Here is a 17,016-nt window from a genome sequence, read left to right on the forward strand (position 1 = left end):
CGTGGATTAAGGACATAACATGGACAAGTAAAAGAGCCTTTGAAAGATTTTCTAATCTTCAATTCTTAAGAATCCTTCGCAGAGACATTATGAATCCGCTAAGTCTGAACTACATATCGCGGAAACTTAAAGTACTGATTTGGCCACAGTTTCCCATGTCATGTTTTCCGTCAAGTTTTAATCCAGAGTTGCTCGTCTACCTATACGCACCAAGTAGCAAGCTTGAGAAATTGTGGGAAGAAAATAAAGTAAGTAATATCTATTTTGAAAATAAATGCACAAGTTAGGATATCTAACCAATTTTCTTATGTGTTTAATACTAATTGTGTCAACGTGTTGTTATTGTGTGCTTTTTTTTTTCATTAGCAGCTCGGCAATCTCAAGTGGATGGATTTGAATTTTTCAGAAAGTTTGAAAGAGCTTCCTGATCTCTCAACTGCCACTAATCTATATTACTTGGAGCTCTGCTATTGCCCAAGCCTGGTAAACCTCCCTTCTTCTATTGGGAATGCAACCAATCTTGAAAAATTGAGTCTCAGCTATTGCTCAAATTTGGTGGAACTGCCTTCCTCTATTGGGAATGCATTGCATCTCAAAACATTGAATCTCAAAGGTTGCTCGAGTATGGTGAAACTTCCTTCCTCTATTTGGAATATAGTTAATCTTGAAGAACTGAATCTTGAAAATTGCTCGAGTTTGGTGGAGCTCCCTAGCTTGTCGGAATTGGAAATAGAGAAATGCACGAAGTCAGATTGCTCGAGAGGTATTGGAAAGATAATCAAACGTCTCCCTCTTATAGCGCGCTTTCTTTCCAAACGGAAACTCGAAAAGGAAAACACCATTAAGCATCATGAGAGTTCCACATACATTGAAGAGCTTGATCCATGGAGAGGGAGAATATCTAGTCTACGTCGACTTGTACTAAGAGGAATGAATGAGCTGATATCACTTCCACCACTTCCGGAATCGGTAGTGGAACTAGATGCAGAAGATTGTGAGTCACTAGAAAGACTAGATTTCTCCTTTCACAATCCGGATATTCGTCTCAACTTCGCAAACTGCTTCAAACTAAATCAAGAAGCCATAGATCTCATCATTCAAACGCCGACCAATGGATATGCGGTCTTTCCCGCTGAAGAAGTGCCTATGTACTTCACTTACCGATCTTCTGGGAGTTCCATAACTGTGATGCTGAATGAAATGCCTCTTGGTAAATCAATCAAATTTAAGGCATGCATCTTATGTGCTTATGATGACGAAAATAAGTTTGAACTTTGGGAAAGTGCATCTGTCTGTTGTACCATCACGTCCGGAGGGAATGCTTCCATTGCTTGTAATAAAAGGGTAGAACAAGTTTTGCCGGGGAATCTGTGCACATTCAAGGTAGAGGTTGAAACAGAGGAGTTCAATTCCACCGAGCTTGTTTTTGATTTTGGGCTCCTCAATTCGGATTCCAAAACATGGAAGATAAAAGAATGTGGGGTGCTCCCACTCCTGGAGGTCCCTTTATTGAGCTTCACAGATGCCGTTGAAGATTTTGAACCTTCACACATTGAGAGCTCTGGAGATGGCGATGAAGATTATGAAACTGCAGACAATGAGAGTTTAGGAGATAGCTATGAAGGTTATGGTACTGCAGACAATGAGAGACTTAGGAGATAGCGATGAAGGTAACAACTAGAATATAAACTCCATGTTAAGTAGTTTCATTAAAACCAATACTACTTAATTTTGGTCATAATCTAAAATTCGGTATAGTCAGTGTCCACTTAAAAGTAAAGCCATAAACAAAACGATGTTTTCGAAAATCAGTATAGAAGTGCTAGTGTAGACACTAACCACTACATGAACACTTAATCACCGCCTAATATTTCTTAAACATGGGGTTGTACAATGAAGAAGTTCAAAATCTCCAGAACCTCTAAATCTTATTTTTTTTGCTTGTACCTAAAGTAATCTGTAAAATACTCATTGTCTGTATCTGTTGTGTGACTACAAAGTTTCACTATACTTTGTGAGCAAAAGAATATTTGAATATGATTTTGAAACATAGCATTTTTCTTTGTGTTTGATTCCAATAAAAGATCAATCTAAGACAAATTTGAGAATCAAATTTTTCTAACAGTTGGTTAGTATCTCAGCTCCATGTTTGGTTATAGAATGTTATGCTCGAACTGCGCAGAGAGGCTTGCATCTTCTGTTACCATGTTCCATTTATCATCCCATATGACAGGTTTTATGCTTCCAATGGTAAGCATCGGTTCTATGGTGAAGGTTTGATTCAAACCATACATCCGGTGTTATGCTTCCAATGGTAAGCACCGGTTCTATGGAGAAGGTTTGATTCAACATCATACGTCCAGCTACATTGTTCCCTGTGAAGAGACTGGAGTTTAACTAATAATGGCACCAAAAGCAATTATATATCTGAGTTTAAGGGACTACACTTACGGGAGTGGTGAACAGTTGGATCAGTATGGAAGACACGTCCAGTACCGTGGCCTACATAATTTTGAACCACTCCATATTTATGTGTATCTGCATGGTCACTTTATAAATATTTCATCTTTCAATATCGTAGTAGATGAATAAACATATACTAATTGCTCAAAGGGAATCGGTATCTTACTGGATGATTTTGCAGACTTTCTTGTAAATTACAAGTTGTAATCAACTCCAGGTCCACATCTAGATATAGCTTTTATCTAGAGACTCCTTTGTCACCTACATTACATTCAAAGCATGTGAAAACACTCATCCAACTATTATTATAAACCAGAGTTTTCATAGAACTGGTTTGGAATGAGATTATACCCGGACTAGCTTTTTGGCTTTCTCGTCGACATCTCCACAGAAGAAAGTAGCTGAATTATCACCGTGATAACCCTGTAGACCAAAAACATAAGCATTAGAGTAAACCTAGTGAAGGATTGGGAAACACGCAAAAGAAGACAACTTAAGTTTAAGTAAACCGTGACATCGATGTTGATATTATATCTCATTCTAAAACCATAGCTCGTTCTCTCTCTCCCAGATCACTGTACTGCAAATACAACATAGAGGTTGAATGTGAACATAATCTAGCGGAAGGACAGTGTAATAGAATCTAATGTTGAAATTGAAAACAAAACATGAGGAACAAGCAAGTGAGTAAACAAGAAGAGCATTTTGTTTTTAAGTCAAGCACATAAGATGGCCACGGATACAGAACACTAATAACCGGTAGATAAAATAAACCAAACAATAGATGTGAAGAAAATCTAGACAAATACAATGTAACACAAAATAATGTTGAGTCGAAGAACACTGATCACGATGAAACAAGCAAGTGATTAAACAAGAAGAGTCTTTTTGAATCAAGAGCACTAGATTCTCCACCGAGACAGAGCACTAAAGGATACGAAATTAAATCGAAAGAAACCAACCTAATGTCAAATCAAGAGCACTAGATTCGCCATAACTACTGTTACGATCACGGCGCCGCTTCGCAACCCAGGTCACGACTCAAACAGAGAATAGGAGAAGCTCTGTTTTTCTTAGTCAACAACGAAATGACGTCGTTTCGCCATTTCATATTGTTTGTTTTTGGCGTAAAGGCGTAAAAATATCTCACGATTTATATATTTTATTATTAAAATCATACTTAGTGTTAATAAAAAAAAAACCATTGTAATTTTTCGGCGAAACATTTTTTTTTCCTGGAACGCGAAATGATTCTGGTTGTTGTATCATGTCTGATAGCGTTTGCTGTAGCATTAGAATGTCTCGAGTTCCACTATTTTTACATCATAACTGAACATTAACAGAGGTATCAATTTTCCATTAAAATGTATGCTAATGTTAAATGTGTTTTGAGATGACAAAACCTTGAATACATTTCCACGAAATGACTGAACATTTATGATACGGACAAAAGGATACAAAGTGAGGAATTGTGGTGAACCTTGTGCAATAATATCTTATCTCTTTGATAGGTAGGCCCAAATGAGATTTTGCTTGGCCACAGATTTCTTGTGGAAAATTGATACCTCCGTTTCCATGAAACTTTCTTTCTTGCTTTTTCTTTTTATCTCTCAGTCTCAGTCAACGTTTCTGTGTTAGTATGTACACATAGCCTCTCTGATAATCATTCCTCTTTATCTAAAAATATCTACAATCTTGATCCTCTCTTCATCGTACTAATGGATTTTTTTTTGTCACGTACCAATGTTGTTTCTGCTGCTGCAATAAGCCTCTTGGCGCTTTTGGGTACAAGGTTTTTCAACAGAAGATCAAAATCTCATCAAGAAAACAAAACAATGGCTTCTTCTTCTATAACGCTTTTGGATCCTCCGTCTTCTTTGCCTCGCAATTGGAAACACCATGTCTTCCCAAGCTTCCACGGGGCAGATGTCCGCAAAAGCTTTCTTAGTCACATTGTCAAGGAGTTCAAGAGCAAAGGAATCGACCTATTCATTGACAATGATTTAGAGAGGAGTAAGTCAATCGGTCCTGAGCTCGTAGAAGCTATTAAAGGCTCCAGGATTGCGATTGTCTTGCTCTCGAAGAACTACGCTTCTTCCACATGGTGCCTGAACGAGCTGGTGGAGATCGTCAAGTGCAAAGAAGAGTTTGGTCAAACAGTGATGCCCCTTTTCTATGAAGTGGACCCAACTGATATAAAGAAGCAGAAGGGCTATTTTGGGGAGGTTTTCAGAAAAACTTGCAAAGGAAAAAGAAAGGAGGAGATCCAAAGATGGAAACATGCTTTGACAGAAGTGGCTCAAATCACAGGTTACCATTCAACAAACTGGTTCGTCCTCTTCATTCCCACTTGTCTTAATCTTTCTAACACATCAACAAACAGCCATCCTGGACGATAGAACAAGTGTTGCTTTCTTTCTTTAGTCAACAGTTATTTGTATGAGAATATCTAATTAGTATGTGGATTGTTTATATAACTGAGTTATTGTTCATCCCCTTGTTCAGGGAAACTGAAGCAAAGATGATTGAAGACACTGCCACTGATGTTTCCAACAAGTTGAACCTTTCCGCACCATGTAGTGATTTCGACAGCTTAGTTGGGATGGAATCTCATATGACAAGAATGGAACCATTGTTACAGCTAGATTCGAGTGAGGTGAGAAAAATAGGGATTTGGGGTTCGCCTGGGATTGGTAAGACCACCATTGCTAGATCTCTATTCAACCGTCACTCCCAAGAATTTCAACTGAGTGTCTTTGTAGATAATATCAAAAAAGAGTATGCAATACCATCTAGTTCCGACGACTACAGTGTGAAGTTGTATTTACAGAAGCAGTTTATGTCTCGGCTAACCAACAACACATGTGTCAGTATTTCACATTTGGGAGTCGTCGAAGATAGGTTGAAAGACAAGAAAGTTCTTGTGGTCCTTGATGATGTGGATCATTTAGAACAAGTGGAAGCCATGGCAAAAGAAACTTATTGGTTTGGTCCGGGGAGTCGGATTATAATCGTCACACAAGATCAAAGGGTTTTAAGAGCAAGTGGGGTTAACTATATACACGAGGTGAATTTACCATCATATGACGAAGCTCTTCAAATGTTCTGCATGTATGCTTTTGACCAGAAATACCCAAAAGATGGTTTCCAGGAGCTTGCTTGGAAAGTTAAGGACCTTGTAGGTTGTCTTCCGTTGGGGCTGAGAGTTATGGGATCCTATTTTCGGGGAATGTCAGAGCAAGAATGGACGGAGGCACTACCAAGGTTAAGAACTCACCTTGACATAGACGGAGAAATTACAAGCATTTTAAAGTTTAGCTATGATGCTTTAGGTGTTGAAAATCAAAGTTTATTTCTTCATATAGCCTGCTTTTTCCATTATGAAAAGGTTGATATAGTGAAAGGATGTCTAGAAAAATCTGTTTTGGATGTGACACATGGGCTTCGAGTCTTAGTTGAAAAATCTCTCATATATATTGAAGAAGAAAGGATAAAGATGGCTGAATTGCTACTCCAACTGGGAAGAAAAATTGTGCGGGAAGAATCTATTCGAGAACCTGGAAAACGCCAGTTTTTGCATGATGCAAATGATATTGATGAAGTACTTAGTGATGATAAAACAGTAAGATTCGAGATTTTTATTTTCATTGCAGTGCTTTATACAATTTTGAGAGTAATTAATAAGTAACCATCTATAATTATGTTTCTTTGGGTTATTTCACAGGATAGTAGAAGTGTCATAGGAATATATCTTTGGAGGCGTAAGGACATAGCATGTACAAATGCAAGAGCTTTTAAAAGATTGTATAATCTTCGATTCTTAGAAACGGATGGAAAATGCATTAATCCGCAAAGTATTAACTACATATCCCAAAATCTTCGAGTGCTAATTTGGGAAGATTTCGAGATACCATGTTTTCCTTCTAGTTTTAATCCAAAGTTTCTAGTTAGATTAGTGATGCATTATAGCGAGCTTGAGAAATTGTGGGAAGGAACTCAAGTAAGTAATATTTAATTACGGTCCAAGTTAGGCTATAAAACCAAATTTTCTTTGTGTGGTTAAATACTAATTGTGTCGGTGTGATGTTTTTGTGGGCTTCCTTTATTTGTCATTACAGCAGCCGCTCAGCAATCTCAAGTGGATGGATTTGAGTTATTCAAGGAGATTGAAAGAGCTTCCGGATCTCTCAACTGCTGTTAATCTTCAAGAACTGAGTCTCAGGGGATGCGAAAGCCTGGTGAAACTCCCTTCTTCTATTGGGAATGCAATTGATCTCCGAGAGTTGGATCTTAGATTTTGTTCAAGCCTGACGAAGCTCCCTTCCTCTATGAGAAACCTTGGTAGATTGTCGACATTGGTATTAAGCGGATGCTCAGAGTTAGAAGTTAATCTGGCCAACATCAACTTGGAATCTCTAGATGAACTCAATCTCTCAGGTTGCTCTTCGTTGAAAAGTTATCATGAGAGTTCCACAGACATTGAAGTGCTGGATCCATGGAGAAGGAGAAAATCTCGTCTACGTCAACTTGTAATAAACGGAATGGAGAAGCTGGTATCACTCCCGCAGCTTCCCGATTCGCTATGGCTACTAGATGCAGAAATTTGTGAGTCTTTGGAGAGACTGGATTGCTCCTTTCGAAATCCGGATATTCGTCTCAACTTCCGTAACTGCTTCAAACTAAATCAAGAAGCTAGAGATCTCATCATCCGAACTCCGACAAATGAATATGCAGTCTTTCCCGCTGAAGAAGTGCCTCCGTGCTTCACTCACCGATCATTTGGGAGTTCCTTAACTGTGAAGTTGAATCAATTGACTGTTGGCAAATCAATCAAATTTAAGGCTTGCGTCATATATGCTGATGTCGGAGATGACCGTTATAGATGGGACGACACATCTGTCTATTGTACCATCACATCCGGAAGGAATGCTTCCATTGCTTTTAAGAAAAGAGTAGAACTATTTTTGCCGGGGCATCTGTTCACATTCGAAGTTGAGGTGGAAACAGAGGAGGTCACTTCCACCGAGCTTCTTTTTGATTTTGACGTAACCACTCACGGTGTGTACGAATATGATTGTGATCATGAGACTTGGAAACCATGTAAGATAAAAGGATGCGGGATAATCGAACTCCTGGAGGTCCCTTTATTGAGCTTCAGAGATGGTGATGAAGATTGTGAACCTTCAGACACTGAGAGATTTGCAGATGACAATGAAGATTATGAACCTTCAGACATTGAGATCTGAGACAAACCTTGAAACCCAAGTAAAGATAGACAAGCATCAGGAGAATTATAGCCAAAAATCACAAGAGATTGTTCGTGAAGATGATGATGATGGTGATGACAAGAGACATTTTTTTTTCTTTTTGTGATTTTGTCTCGTATTTGATACCTTAATAAATGTTCACTTATGAGTTCTGCAGTTTCTTGTTTTTTAGATACTTTAGAGTACATCTTGAGATTGTAATAAGCACCAAAATTCTCGACCAAGAATCAATATAGAGCATCAACGTTTCAACTAGTCAATGACTAGTTGAAAGATATCATTTCTATCACAGGAGAAAAAAGCTGCACCCTTTCCAAAACTAGATCACAGAGCCTCAAGATACTTCTATAATTGGTTGATATGGGACACACATGTAAGATCAAGCAATTCATTTAGCTATGGTTAAACGAATGTACTAAAAAGATATGGTTAAACTAAGGAAATGAAGTTCACGTTTAAATATGTATAAACATAGAAATCAAATCTACAATTTACAAATGGGTCTCACTACAATGCGATTGCATATATGATATTGGAATTTACCTTCAAGTTGCTAGGTTAAGAGACAAAAAAAAGGTTTCTTCTAAGCAAACTAGCTTTTGCAAAGAATCTGAAGTGTAGATGTGTTACTGAACTACGCACTGAGGGTGAAGTAAGGAGAGGGAAAGGTTCAAAGTGACTGCGAATGGAAGGTTACAACGTGTATGAATAAGTCCCCGTGCTGATCATTGCCGGTGCATTAAACAGAGAATCATTGGTTGCTTCTGGAGGGATTGCAGATCAGAGCTGAGAGAGTTGCAAAGGGTGTAATATAGTTCCAGCCTGGCAGAGCTGGCAGAGCTGTTAGGCTATTATAATCGTTACTAACGAAACTGGCAGAGCTGTTAGGCTATTTTCTTGACTTGAGACAAAAAACTAAAACCAGTGACAGACATCTTTGTAGTGTTCTGTGTTTGTTTACCTTAAGTTTATGTATATTCAGATTCTTATTTCTCTGTACAACCTTTAGCTTCATGTATATGCTTGCTTGGTGTTGAACTTAATTGATTATCTTTGTATTGTTCTGTGTTTGATTTTTTTTTTTGAATTGTGTGTGTTCAACCAGATTACTTATTTATCATTTATTTTCACTTTTCAGGATGGATTTAGAGAGTCTCAACATAATTGCAATCCTTGATGCTCAAAGAGAGTACATGGACATGAATGAAGAAGATGCTTTGAATGAAGAAGATGCTTTAAATGAGGAAAATGAGGAAAATACGATGAGAGAAGGAGAAACAGAAATGCAAGAACCAGAACAAGGTGACACACAAGCTGCTGGAACAACTCAAGCGACACAACCACAAGGTCGACAACTACGTAAGAGACGTTTAACTTCTAAAGTCTGGGAGGATTTTACATCTGTTAGGGTTGAAAGTGATGGCAAGGAAAGAGGTCAATGTAACTATTGCGGTAAAAAGTTAGTGATCAATACTAGAACACATGGTACACATCACTTGAGTCGCCATTTAGAACTCCTTGACTCAATTCCTTTGCTCCGGAACTCCTTGACAATGTGGCTGAGAATGGTTTTGCGGACATCTGCCCCGTGGAAGCTTGGGAAAACATGATATTTCCAATTGCGAGACAGACAAAACGGAGGAGCCAAAAGAGTTAAACGAGAAGAAGCCATTGCTTTGTTTTCTTGATGGGATCTTGATTTTCGGTTGAGAAATATTGTACCGAAAAGGGCGTAGAAGCTTATTGCAGCAGCAGCAACATTGTTATGGGAAAGATAAGAAACCATTAGTACGTTGAAGAGAGGATCAATATCGCAGAAGTTTTGCTAATCAACACGGAAGAATTAACGAACAAAGAGACTCTTTGTATATACCAACACGGAACTGTTGATCGTTGACACTGTTTTCAAATTAATAATGAGATAGCTTACCTTTTGTTTTCAAATATGTCTAACCCAAAATTTAGAGCGGGTAATCGTTGACCGCTTGTAAAGACGGATATATATCATAAATACACAAAATAATATCAATTAATCAATGACACGTTAGATTATTCTTAATTTGTTGCTAAAAATAAATAGGAGAATCGGTGGAAAATGCACTGGAATGAGAGAATCCACGTCGTGCGTGGTAAACTATGATAAAAAGGAAAAAAAGTATAACGCGGTATGAATAATAGAATCCCAAGTGACCCAACAATAACGTTTAATTATCTTCATGTATGCCATTTTGCTTCCTACGGTTTTTGACTATATATATGCATTCATTTTCACATTGCCAAACACTTGGAGTCTTGGACCAAACCCAAATGACGTTCACATGACACCACCCTAAAATTATATTTAAATTGCATTTCAGCAGTTGATCTTGAAATGTAATGATCGCTGATAATAAAATGATAAAATGTAATTGTTTCGCCGGAATATTCACCATCTTAAATTTAACAAGATGGGCCAGAACAAAAAAATAATTTGGGGGTTAAACACGCTTCACCAATAGCCGGGGCGGGCTGCGATGGATGGCGAACGTTAAAACGCGGGAATATTCCCCATCTTGTGGTTTCAAACCGCCGGCGTCGAGCTTCTCTCACTCCTAATTATTCTACTCATTGCTTCTTCTACGTTTCCTCTGTGTTTTTCGTCCCTTTGTCCACCGCCGTAATTTCTGTCGACGTTTCTTTTCGGAGAATGGCTGCCGTCAAAAGTTACAGCGTTTGGATGCTCTTTTACAGGTTTGTTGTCAATAGATCCGGCTGTTCCTGGGGGATTCCCCTGTCATCATCTTCTTCCACCGCTAACACTGAGCTTCCCACCAACGATTATCAACCTCATTTTGAGGAGAGAATCGTTCGCCGCCACGGATCTGATTTTTACCGGTTAGATCCGCCATCAACTCCACCTCTCGCAAGCCATAGTCTCTCGATGAAGCTGTCCCGTCGGGAAAGCTTTAACCCTAGATGACCTCTTCCACGGTTCTTGACCTCGTATCCACCGGACCGGAGGACAGAACCAGCGCTCCTCCCTTCACTGGACTCAACTCAGTCGTTCGCACATCATTGTTCTCACATCGCCGTACGTCTGTTTCACCGGCGCGTCATCTCAATCCTCTACGCTGAGGTGGGCCAACAAAGGTTGGTTATGGGTTTCATAAGCCCATCAGATTTTAATTGCAATATTCTCAGCCCAGTTTCACAGCCCACTAAAGAGTGGGGGATTTTGGTCTATTTGGCCATTTTTCTGAAAATTTTTGGTGGATTCACCAAGGTTTTTACGGAAACAAATTTGCACTCAATGGATCATTTCTCTTGTTCGAAGAGTATCATACCTTTTCATTTACCGGTGGATTCACTGGGACCATCATTATCATCCTTTGCCTTCTTATTAAGGAGTGTTCTCCCTCTAATTCAATGGAGGTGTTCATCCATATCTATAACCGTCTTGTTATCTTGTGGAGCGATCCGTTCGGAGTCTGAAGATGCGGCGGAATTCGTTTCGATGAGTTTCCGAGGTGCGGATTGGATGTCAACGTCACAATTTAAGGTGACTATTTCTCTGCTGTCCGATCATGTCGGGAAGGCTACATTGACACATTCAAACACCGTCTTGAGTTCGCTGTCATCTTCTTCTTTTGAAGACTTATCTTTTTTAACTGTTGTTGTAGTTTATCTTTTCAATCAAAGAGGATGGACAATTCCCTCTATCATTTGTAATCCAGCAAGTTGAAGTTAATGAAAAAGTTGTGTTTCAAAAAAAAAAAAAAAATTCCCCATCTTGTTTCCGTTGACAGACAGTTTCGAAACCAAATCGAGAGAAAAGAAAAAGTGCTAATTCCTCGAGGGAAGAGAGCTAGCGAGCGAGAGAGATTTGAGTGTGTGAGTTTTTGAAATTTTTTGGATTGAATATAACTATATAAGGATGGTTAAGTTTCTCACCGGAGAAGATTATTAGACATAAATTGTCTCATATTGGTAGTTGGAAGCCCATAATAAACTTGAATCTAACAAGAATCCGTTTTATCCCCTAAATATCGATTTAGTGTTTGATGATTGTCTCTCTTTGTAAACACTTTTTGGGGAACATAATCTTTGCAAGTCAAAGTTACTACACCAGAAGGTTTTGTGAATCTAACAAGGCATTAGCTTTATATTTTTTCTGTGAAATGAATAGATGAACAGTCTGGCAAAAAAGGTGACGAGGATGTTTGTTTCTCGAATCCCTCCTTCAGACTGAATCAGATTCCGTTGCTTAACACGTCTATCAAAAAAAAAAAACTTATAGCATACATAATTTTCTGTTTACTGTACATGTTTTGTTTCCTTGCAATAAGAGGCAGACTCTGAAAGAGAATGTTCACTACATATTAAAGAACAAGGGCTGCTTTTTACTGAAGAAGAAAACAAATTGCCAACAAGGAATCTGTGAGTTTACTTGTTCTGTCCATGAAACCTTTTTGTTATCATTCCTACTTTTTAGTTCTTTCCAAGAGTCGAAATCAAGGGCATTGTGGCAGAGAAAGAAAAGGACATAACAGAGAAGGTGTTATAATCTTGGAGAAACATTTTGAATGCTATAGAGAACGATTTCAACCCTTCTGGAGAATGGGAAGGAAACGGCTTGGACTTTTTAGATCTGCCGCTGTCTTTGATCTTACTACAAGACAAAGAGAAAACTTGCAGACAAAAAACTTCCTTGAAGAATGAGACATGCGAATTATTCAGTATGGAGGAGTTACATAGTTTGTGGGGTTAAAAGCTTAAACTATTGCTGTCTGAAGCAGATACATTGAAGCCAAGTACATAACTCGTTAAAGGAGGATTTCTCAATGCATCAAAAGGACGAGCGTAATAACATCAAGGAGGAAAGGGATGCATTGAGAAATCAGCACAACAATGATAGATTTGTTTTCGAACACATGGTAAAGACAACTGTAGAGGTGAAGTTAGTCTTGCTAGATGGCATGTTCACTAACTGCAATAGTTTCTCAAAAAATGGAGAGAATACAATTGAATGATGATAATGCAATTTGAGGCTTTGTTTTCTAGTTTAGGAATTGTTTCAGTGTTTTTCTAATGTGATATTAAAGCTACCTTTCCGTCTGTCATTGACTAGTTTGAAACTTTGATGCTCTGTATCGATTATTGGTTTGAGAGTTTTGCTTTTCCTGACTTACTTGGGTGTCAAGGTTTGTTCCAGATCTCAGTATCTGAAGTAGGTTCAAAAATCTTCATCGCCATCTCTGAAGCTCAATAAAGGGACGTCCAGGAGTTGGAGTATCCCGCATGATTTTATCTCCCACGTCACATCTTCTCCACAATCATTTGCATAGTCAATCTCGAACTCAAAAACAAGCTCGGTGGAAGAAGCCACATGCTCTGTTTCAACCTCAATCTCGTATTTGTACAGATGCCCCGGATAAACTCGTCTCCCTGGTCTATAATAATCGGTGATAGCCTTCTCCCCGGACTTGACGCGACAAAGGATATCTTCTTGTTTCGTTTCTCCAAACTCGTTTACGTCAATATCACATATCACCCCAACCTTAAATTTGGTTGATTTGCCGACATGCATTTGATTCAACTTCACAGTTACTGAACTCCCATAAGATCGGTAAGTGAAGCACGGAGGGACTTCTTCAGCGGGAAACACTGAAAATTTACCACTTCGGATGATGAGATCTCTGGCTTCTTGATTTAGTTTGCAGCAGTTGATGAAGAAGAGACTAATATCTGGATTGCGAAAGGAGCAATCTAGTCTCTCCAGGGACTCGCACTCTTCTGCATATAGGTCCAATACCGATTCCGGAAGCGGTGGGAGTGATACCAGCTTCTCCATTCCCCTTAGTAGAAGAGTACTTAGATGAGATATTCTCCCTATCCATGGATCTACTAGCTCTTGAATGTCTGTGGAACTCTCATGATGATCACTTTGCAATACATCTGAGCGGTCGATACAGGAAGGGAGCTCCACCAGACTTGAGCAATAAGCTAGATTCAGTAGTTTAAGATTAACGAGGTTCCAAATAGAGGAAGGGAGCTCCACAAGTCTTGAACAATACTCGAGATTCAAGTTTCGGAGATTAACTGCATTTCCAATAGAGGAAGGGAGTTTCACCAGATTCATGCAATTGTGAAAATTCAGTTGGTGGAGATTCTCTGCACTTCCGATAGAAGATGGAAGTTCCACCAGCCTTTCGCAGTCTGAGAGGTTCAAGTCATGAAGATTAGTGGCAGTTGAAAGATCAGGAAGCTCTTCCAACTTCCTTGAATCAGTCATATCCATCCACTTGAGATTGTTGAGCGGCTGCAATGAAGTATATAGGGAAGCACACAAGAGCAACACGTCCATTTAGTATTAAAAATAAAAGACAACTGCTAGATAACTTGGAAAGTTATTTCTTTGAAGAAAAAAATATTTACTTACTTTGATCCCTTCCCAAAATTTCACAAGCTTGCTAGAATGCATCTCTAGTTTGACTAGGAACTTTGGATTAAAACTTGAAGGAAAACATGTCATTTTGAAATTCCGCCAAATTAGTACTCTAAGTTTGTGGGATAAGTAGTTCATGGATTGGGGATTGACGCATTTGCCAAGTATTCTTAAGAATTGAAGATTACACAATCTTTCAAAGGCTCTTTCACTTGTCCATGTTATTTCATCACCCTCATCAAGATTTATTCCTATGACACTGCTCTTACCCTGTAAAAGCAATCCAATAAAACACAAACAGAGGATGGTTACTTATTGAAGAGAGAGCACTGCAATGAAAAATACCAATATGAAAACTTACAGCGTTATCATCATCATTAAGTACTTCACCAATATCGCTTGCATCATTCAAAAACCGGCGTTTTCCAGGTTCACTTACAAATTCATTTTGCACAATTTGTCTTCCTAGTTGGACTAGCAACTTAGACATCTCTATCCTTTCTTCTTCAATAGATATGAGTGATTTTTCGACTAAAACGCAAATCCCTTGTATCACATCCAAAAAACATTTTGCTAGACAGCCACCCACTATATCAACTGGTTCATTATTGAAGAAGCAGGCTATATGAAGAAATAAACTTTTATCTTCATCATGTAAAGCATCATAGCTAAACTTTAAAATGCTCGAAATTTCTCTATCTCGGTCAAGGTGAGTCCTTAACCTTGGTAGTGCCTCTATCCAGTCCTGCTCGGACATTCCCCGAAAATAGGAGCCCATAACCTTTAACCCCAAAGGAAGTCTACCTACAAGATCCCTAACTTTCCAAGCAAGCTCCTGGAAACCATCCTTTGGGTATTTCTGATCGAAAGCGTACATGCAGAACATTTGAAGAGCTTCATCATGTGATGGTAAATCCACCTTGTGTATATGCTCGATCCCACTTGCTTTTAGAACCTTTCGATCTTGTGTTGTGATTATGATCCGACTCCCAGGACCAAACCAACTAGTCTCTTTCGCCATGGCTTCTAGTTGTACTGACCGATCCACATCATCAAGAACCACAAGAACTTTCTTGTCTTTCAGCCTGTCTTTGATGACTCCCAAATGTGAAAAATTCTTGATATCTGTCTCATTGGTTAGTTGAGACATAAAATGTTTTTGCAAATTCAACTTCACACTGTAGTCATCAGAGCAAGTTGGTACGGCATAGTTTCTTTTGATATTATCTATAAAGACGCTCAGTTGGAAATCTTGGGAATGACGGCTGAATAGAGATCTAGCAATGGTGGTCTTACCAATCCCAGACGGACCCAAGATCCCTACTATTCTCACCTCATCGGAATCTAGCTGTAACAATGATCTCATTTCTGTCATCTTAGATTCCATCCCAACTAAGCCGTCGAAATCAGTGCATGGTGCGGAAAGGTTCAAATTGTTGGAAACATCAGTGGCAATATCTTCAATCATCTCTGCTTCATTCTTCCTGAACAAAGGAAAAGACCAATAACTCCGTTATATAAAATTGCACATACTAATTAGATATTCTCATACAAATAAGCAAACAGTTATTGTTTCCAGGATGGCTGTTCTTTAAAAAGCTACAAAGACGTTGATGTGTTATGAGCTAGTGGGAATCGAGAAGAGGACGAACCCGCTTGATGAATGGTAACCTGCGATTTGAGCCACTTCCGTCAAAGCACGTTTCCATCTTCTGATATCCTCCTCTGTTTTTCCTCTACAAGTTTTTTTAAAGACTTTTCCGAAATCACCAGTCTGCTTCTTTACATCAGTTGGATCCACTTGGTAGAAAAGAGACATCACTGTTTGACCCAGTTCGTCTCTGCATTTGATGATCTCCACAAGCTCGTTCAGGCACCATGTGGAAGAGGCGTAGTTCTTGGAGAGCAAGACAATAGCAATCCTCGATCCTCTAATAGCTTCTACGAGCTCAGGACCGATGGACTTACTTCTCTGTATATCATTGTCAATGAATAGGTCGATTCCTTTGCTCTTGAGCTCTTTGACAACGTGGCTGAGAAAGTTCGTGCGGACATCTGCCCCGTGGAAGCTTGGGAAGACGTGGTGTTTACAATTGGGAGGCGAAGAAGAAGAAGACGACGTTGGAGCCAAAAGAGTCAAAGAAGAAGAAGGCAGTGTTTTGTTGTTTTCGTGATGATGAGATGTGGAAGATTTTCTGGTGAAAAATATTGAACCAAAAAGGGCGTAGAAGCTGATTGCAGCAGCAGCAAGATTGGTAAGGGATAAATAAGAATCCATTAATCAGGATGATGAAGAGAGGCTCAAGATCTCGGAGCTTTTTTCAGATAAAGAGGAAGAATTCAACAAAGAGGCGGCTATGTGTACAGTACATACTAAACACAAACGTTGACTGAGACTGAGGGACAATTTTCCACAAGAGATAAAAGACATTTTATTGCCTTTACGCGTGCTATTTCCCCATGAGAACTATCGTATCCTTTCAAATGTCTCTCAAACTATGATCTTATCATATATTTCTCCGAAACCAAAGTTCGAAACCTATTTCTCCATGAAACTATAGGATACTTCCTGTATCTCTCCGAAATAAAAATTCGATAGCTATAACCCCATAAAATTTAATTACTCGGTTTTAACCTATAAACTAAAATCATTTTGGTTTTCCGATAGCTATAACCCCAAACTATGACCTTCATTTCTCTCTACTTCTTCTTCATCAAAAGTTTCGCCCCCATCGACATCATTATCTGAAGCCATCTCTCTGGTTTCTTCTCTCTTCTGTTCTAGGGTTTTAATTTTGATTCTTTGTGTTCTAGGGTTGAAAGTTGAAATCGGGAGATAAGAGATGAGTTAATCGATTCTGG

General features: G+C 38.9%; 2 protein-coding genes across 5 annotated transcripts; one reads left to right on the plus strand and one right to left on the minus strand.

The window, feature by feature from the left end:
* Positions 1–4,005: 4,005 nt before the first annotated feature.
* On the plus strand, positions 4,006–7,886 carry LOC108820540 (probable disease resistance protein RPP1). Of its 4 annotated transcripts, none has more exons than XM_018593495.2 (4): positions 4,010–4,792; positions 4,969–6,085; positions 6,188–6,463; positions 6,582–7,886. In XM_018593495.2, the coding sequence occupies exons 1-4, from the start codon at positions 4,182–4,184 to the stop codon at positions 7,707–7,709; spliced, it is 3,132 nt and encodes a 1,043-aa protein (XP_018448997.1). In that variant the 5' UTR covers positions 4,010–4,181; the 3' UTR covers positions 7,710–7,886. The 4 variants fall into 4 exon arrangements, with proteins under 4 accessions (XP_056848759.1, XP_056848760.1, XP_018448997.1 ...); XM_056992778.1 differs by having other exon boundaries at positions 6,585–7,886; XM_056992779.1 differs by lacking the exon at positions 6,188–6,463 and having other exon boundaries at positions 4,006–4,792; positions 4,969–5,727; positions 6,582–6,767.
* A 4,781-nt stretch (positions 7,887–12,667) lies between these two features.
* On the minus strand, positions 12,668–16,565 carry LOC108820541 (disease resistance protein TAO1). Its single transcript, XM_018593497.2, has 4 exons — positions 15,807–16,565; positions 14,516–15,638; positions 14,149–14,424; positions 12,668–14,028 (listed from the first exon to the last, which is right to left on the minus strand). Exons 1-4 carry the CDS (start codon positions 16,430–16,432, stop codon positions 12,943–12,945), a joined length of 3,111 nt encoding a protein of 1,036 aa, XP_018448999.1. The 5' UTR covers positions 16,433–16,565; the 3' UTR covers positions 12,668–12,942.
* Positions 16,566–17,016: the final 451 nt, after the last annotated feature.

Source organism: Raphanus sativus, chromosome 8, assembly GCF_000801105.2.
Source record: "Raphanus sativus cultivar WK10039 chromosome 8, ASM80110v3, whole genome shotgun sequence".
NCBI classification, from domain to species: Eukaryota; Viridiplantae; Streptophyta; class Magnoliopsida; order Brassicales; family Brassicaceae; genus Raphanus; species Raphanus sativus.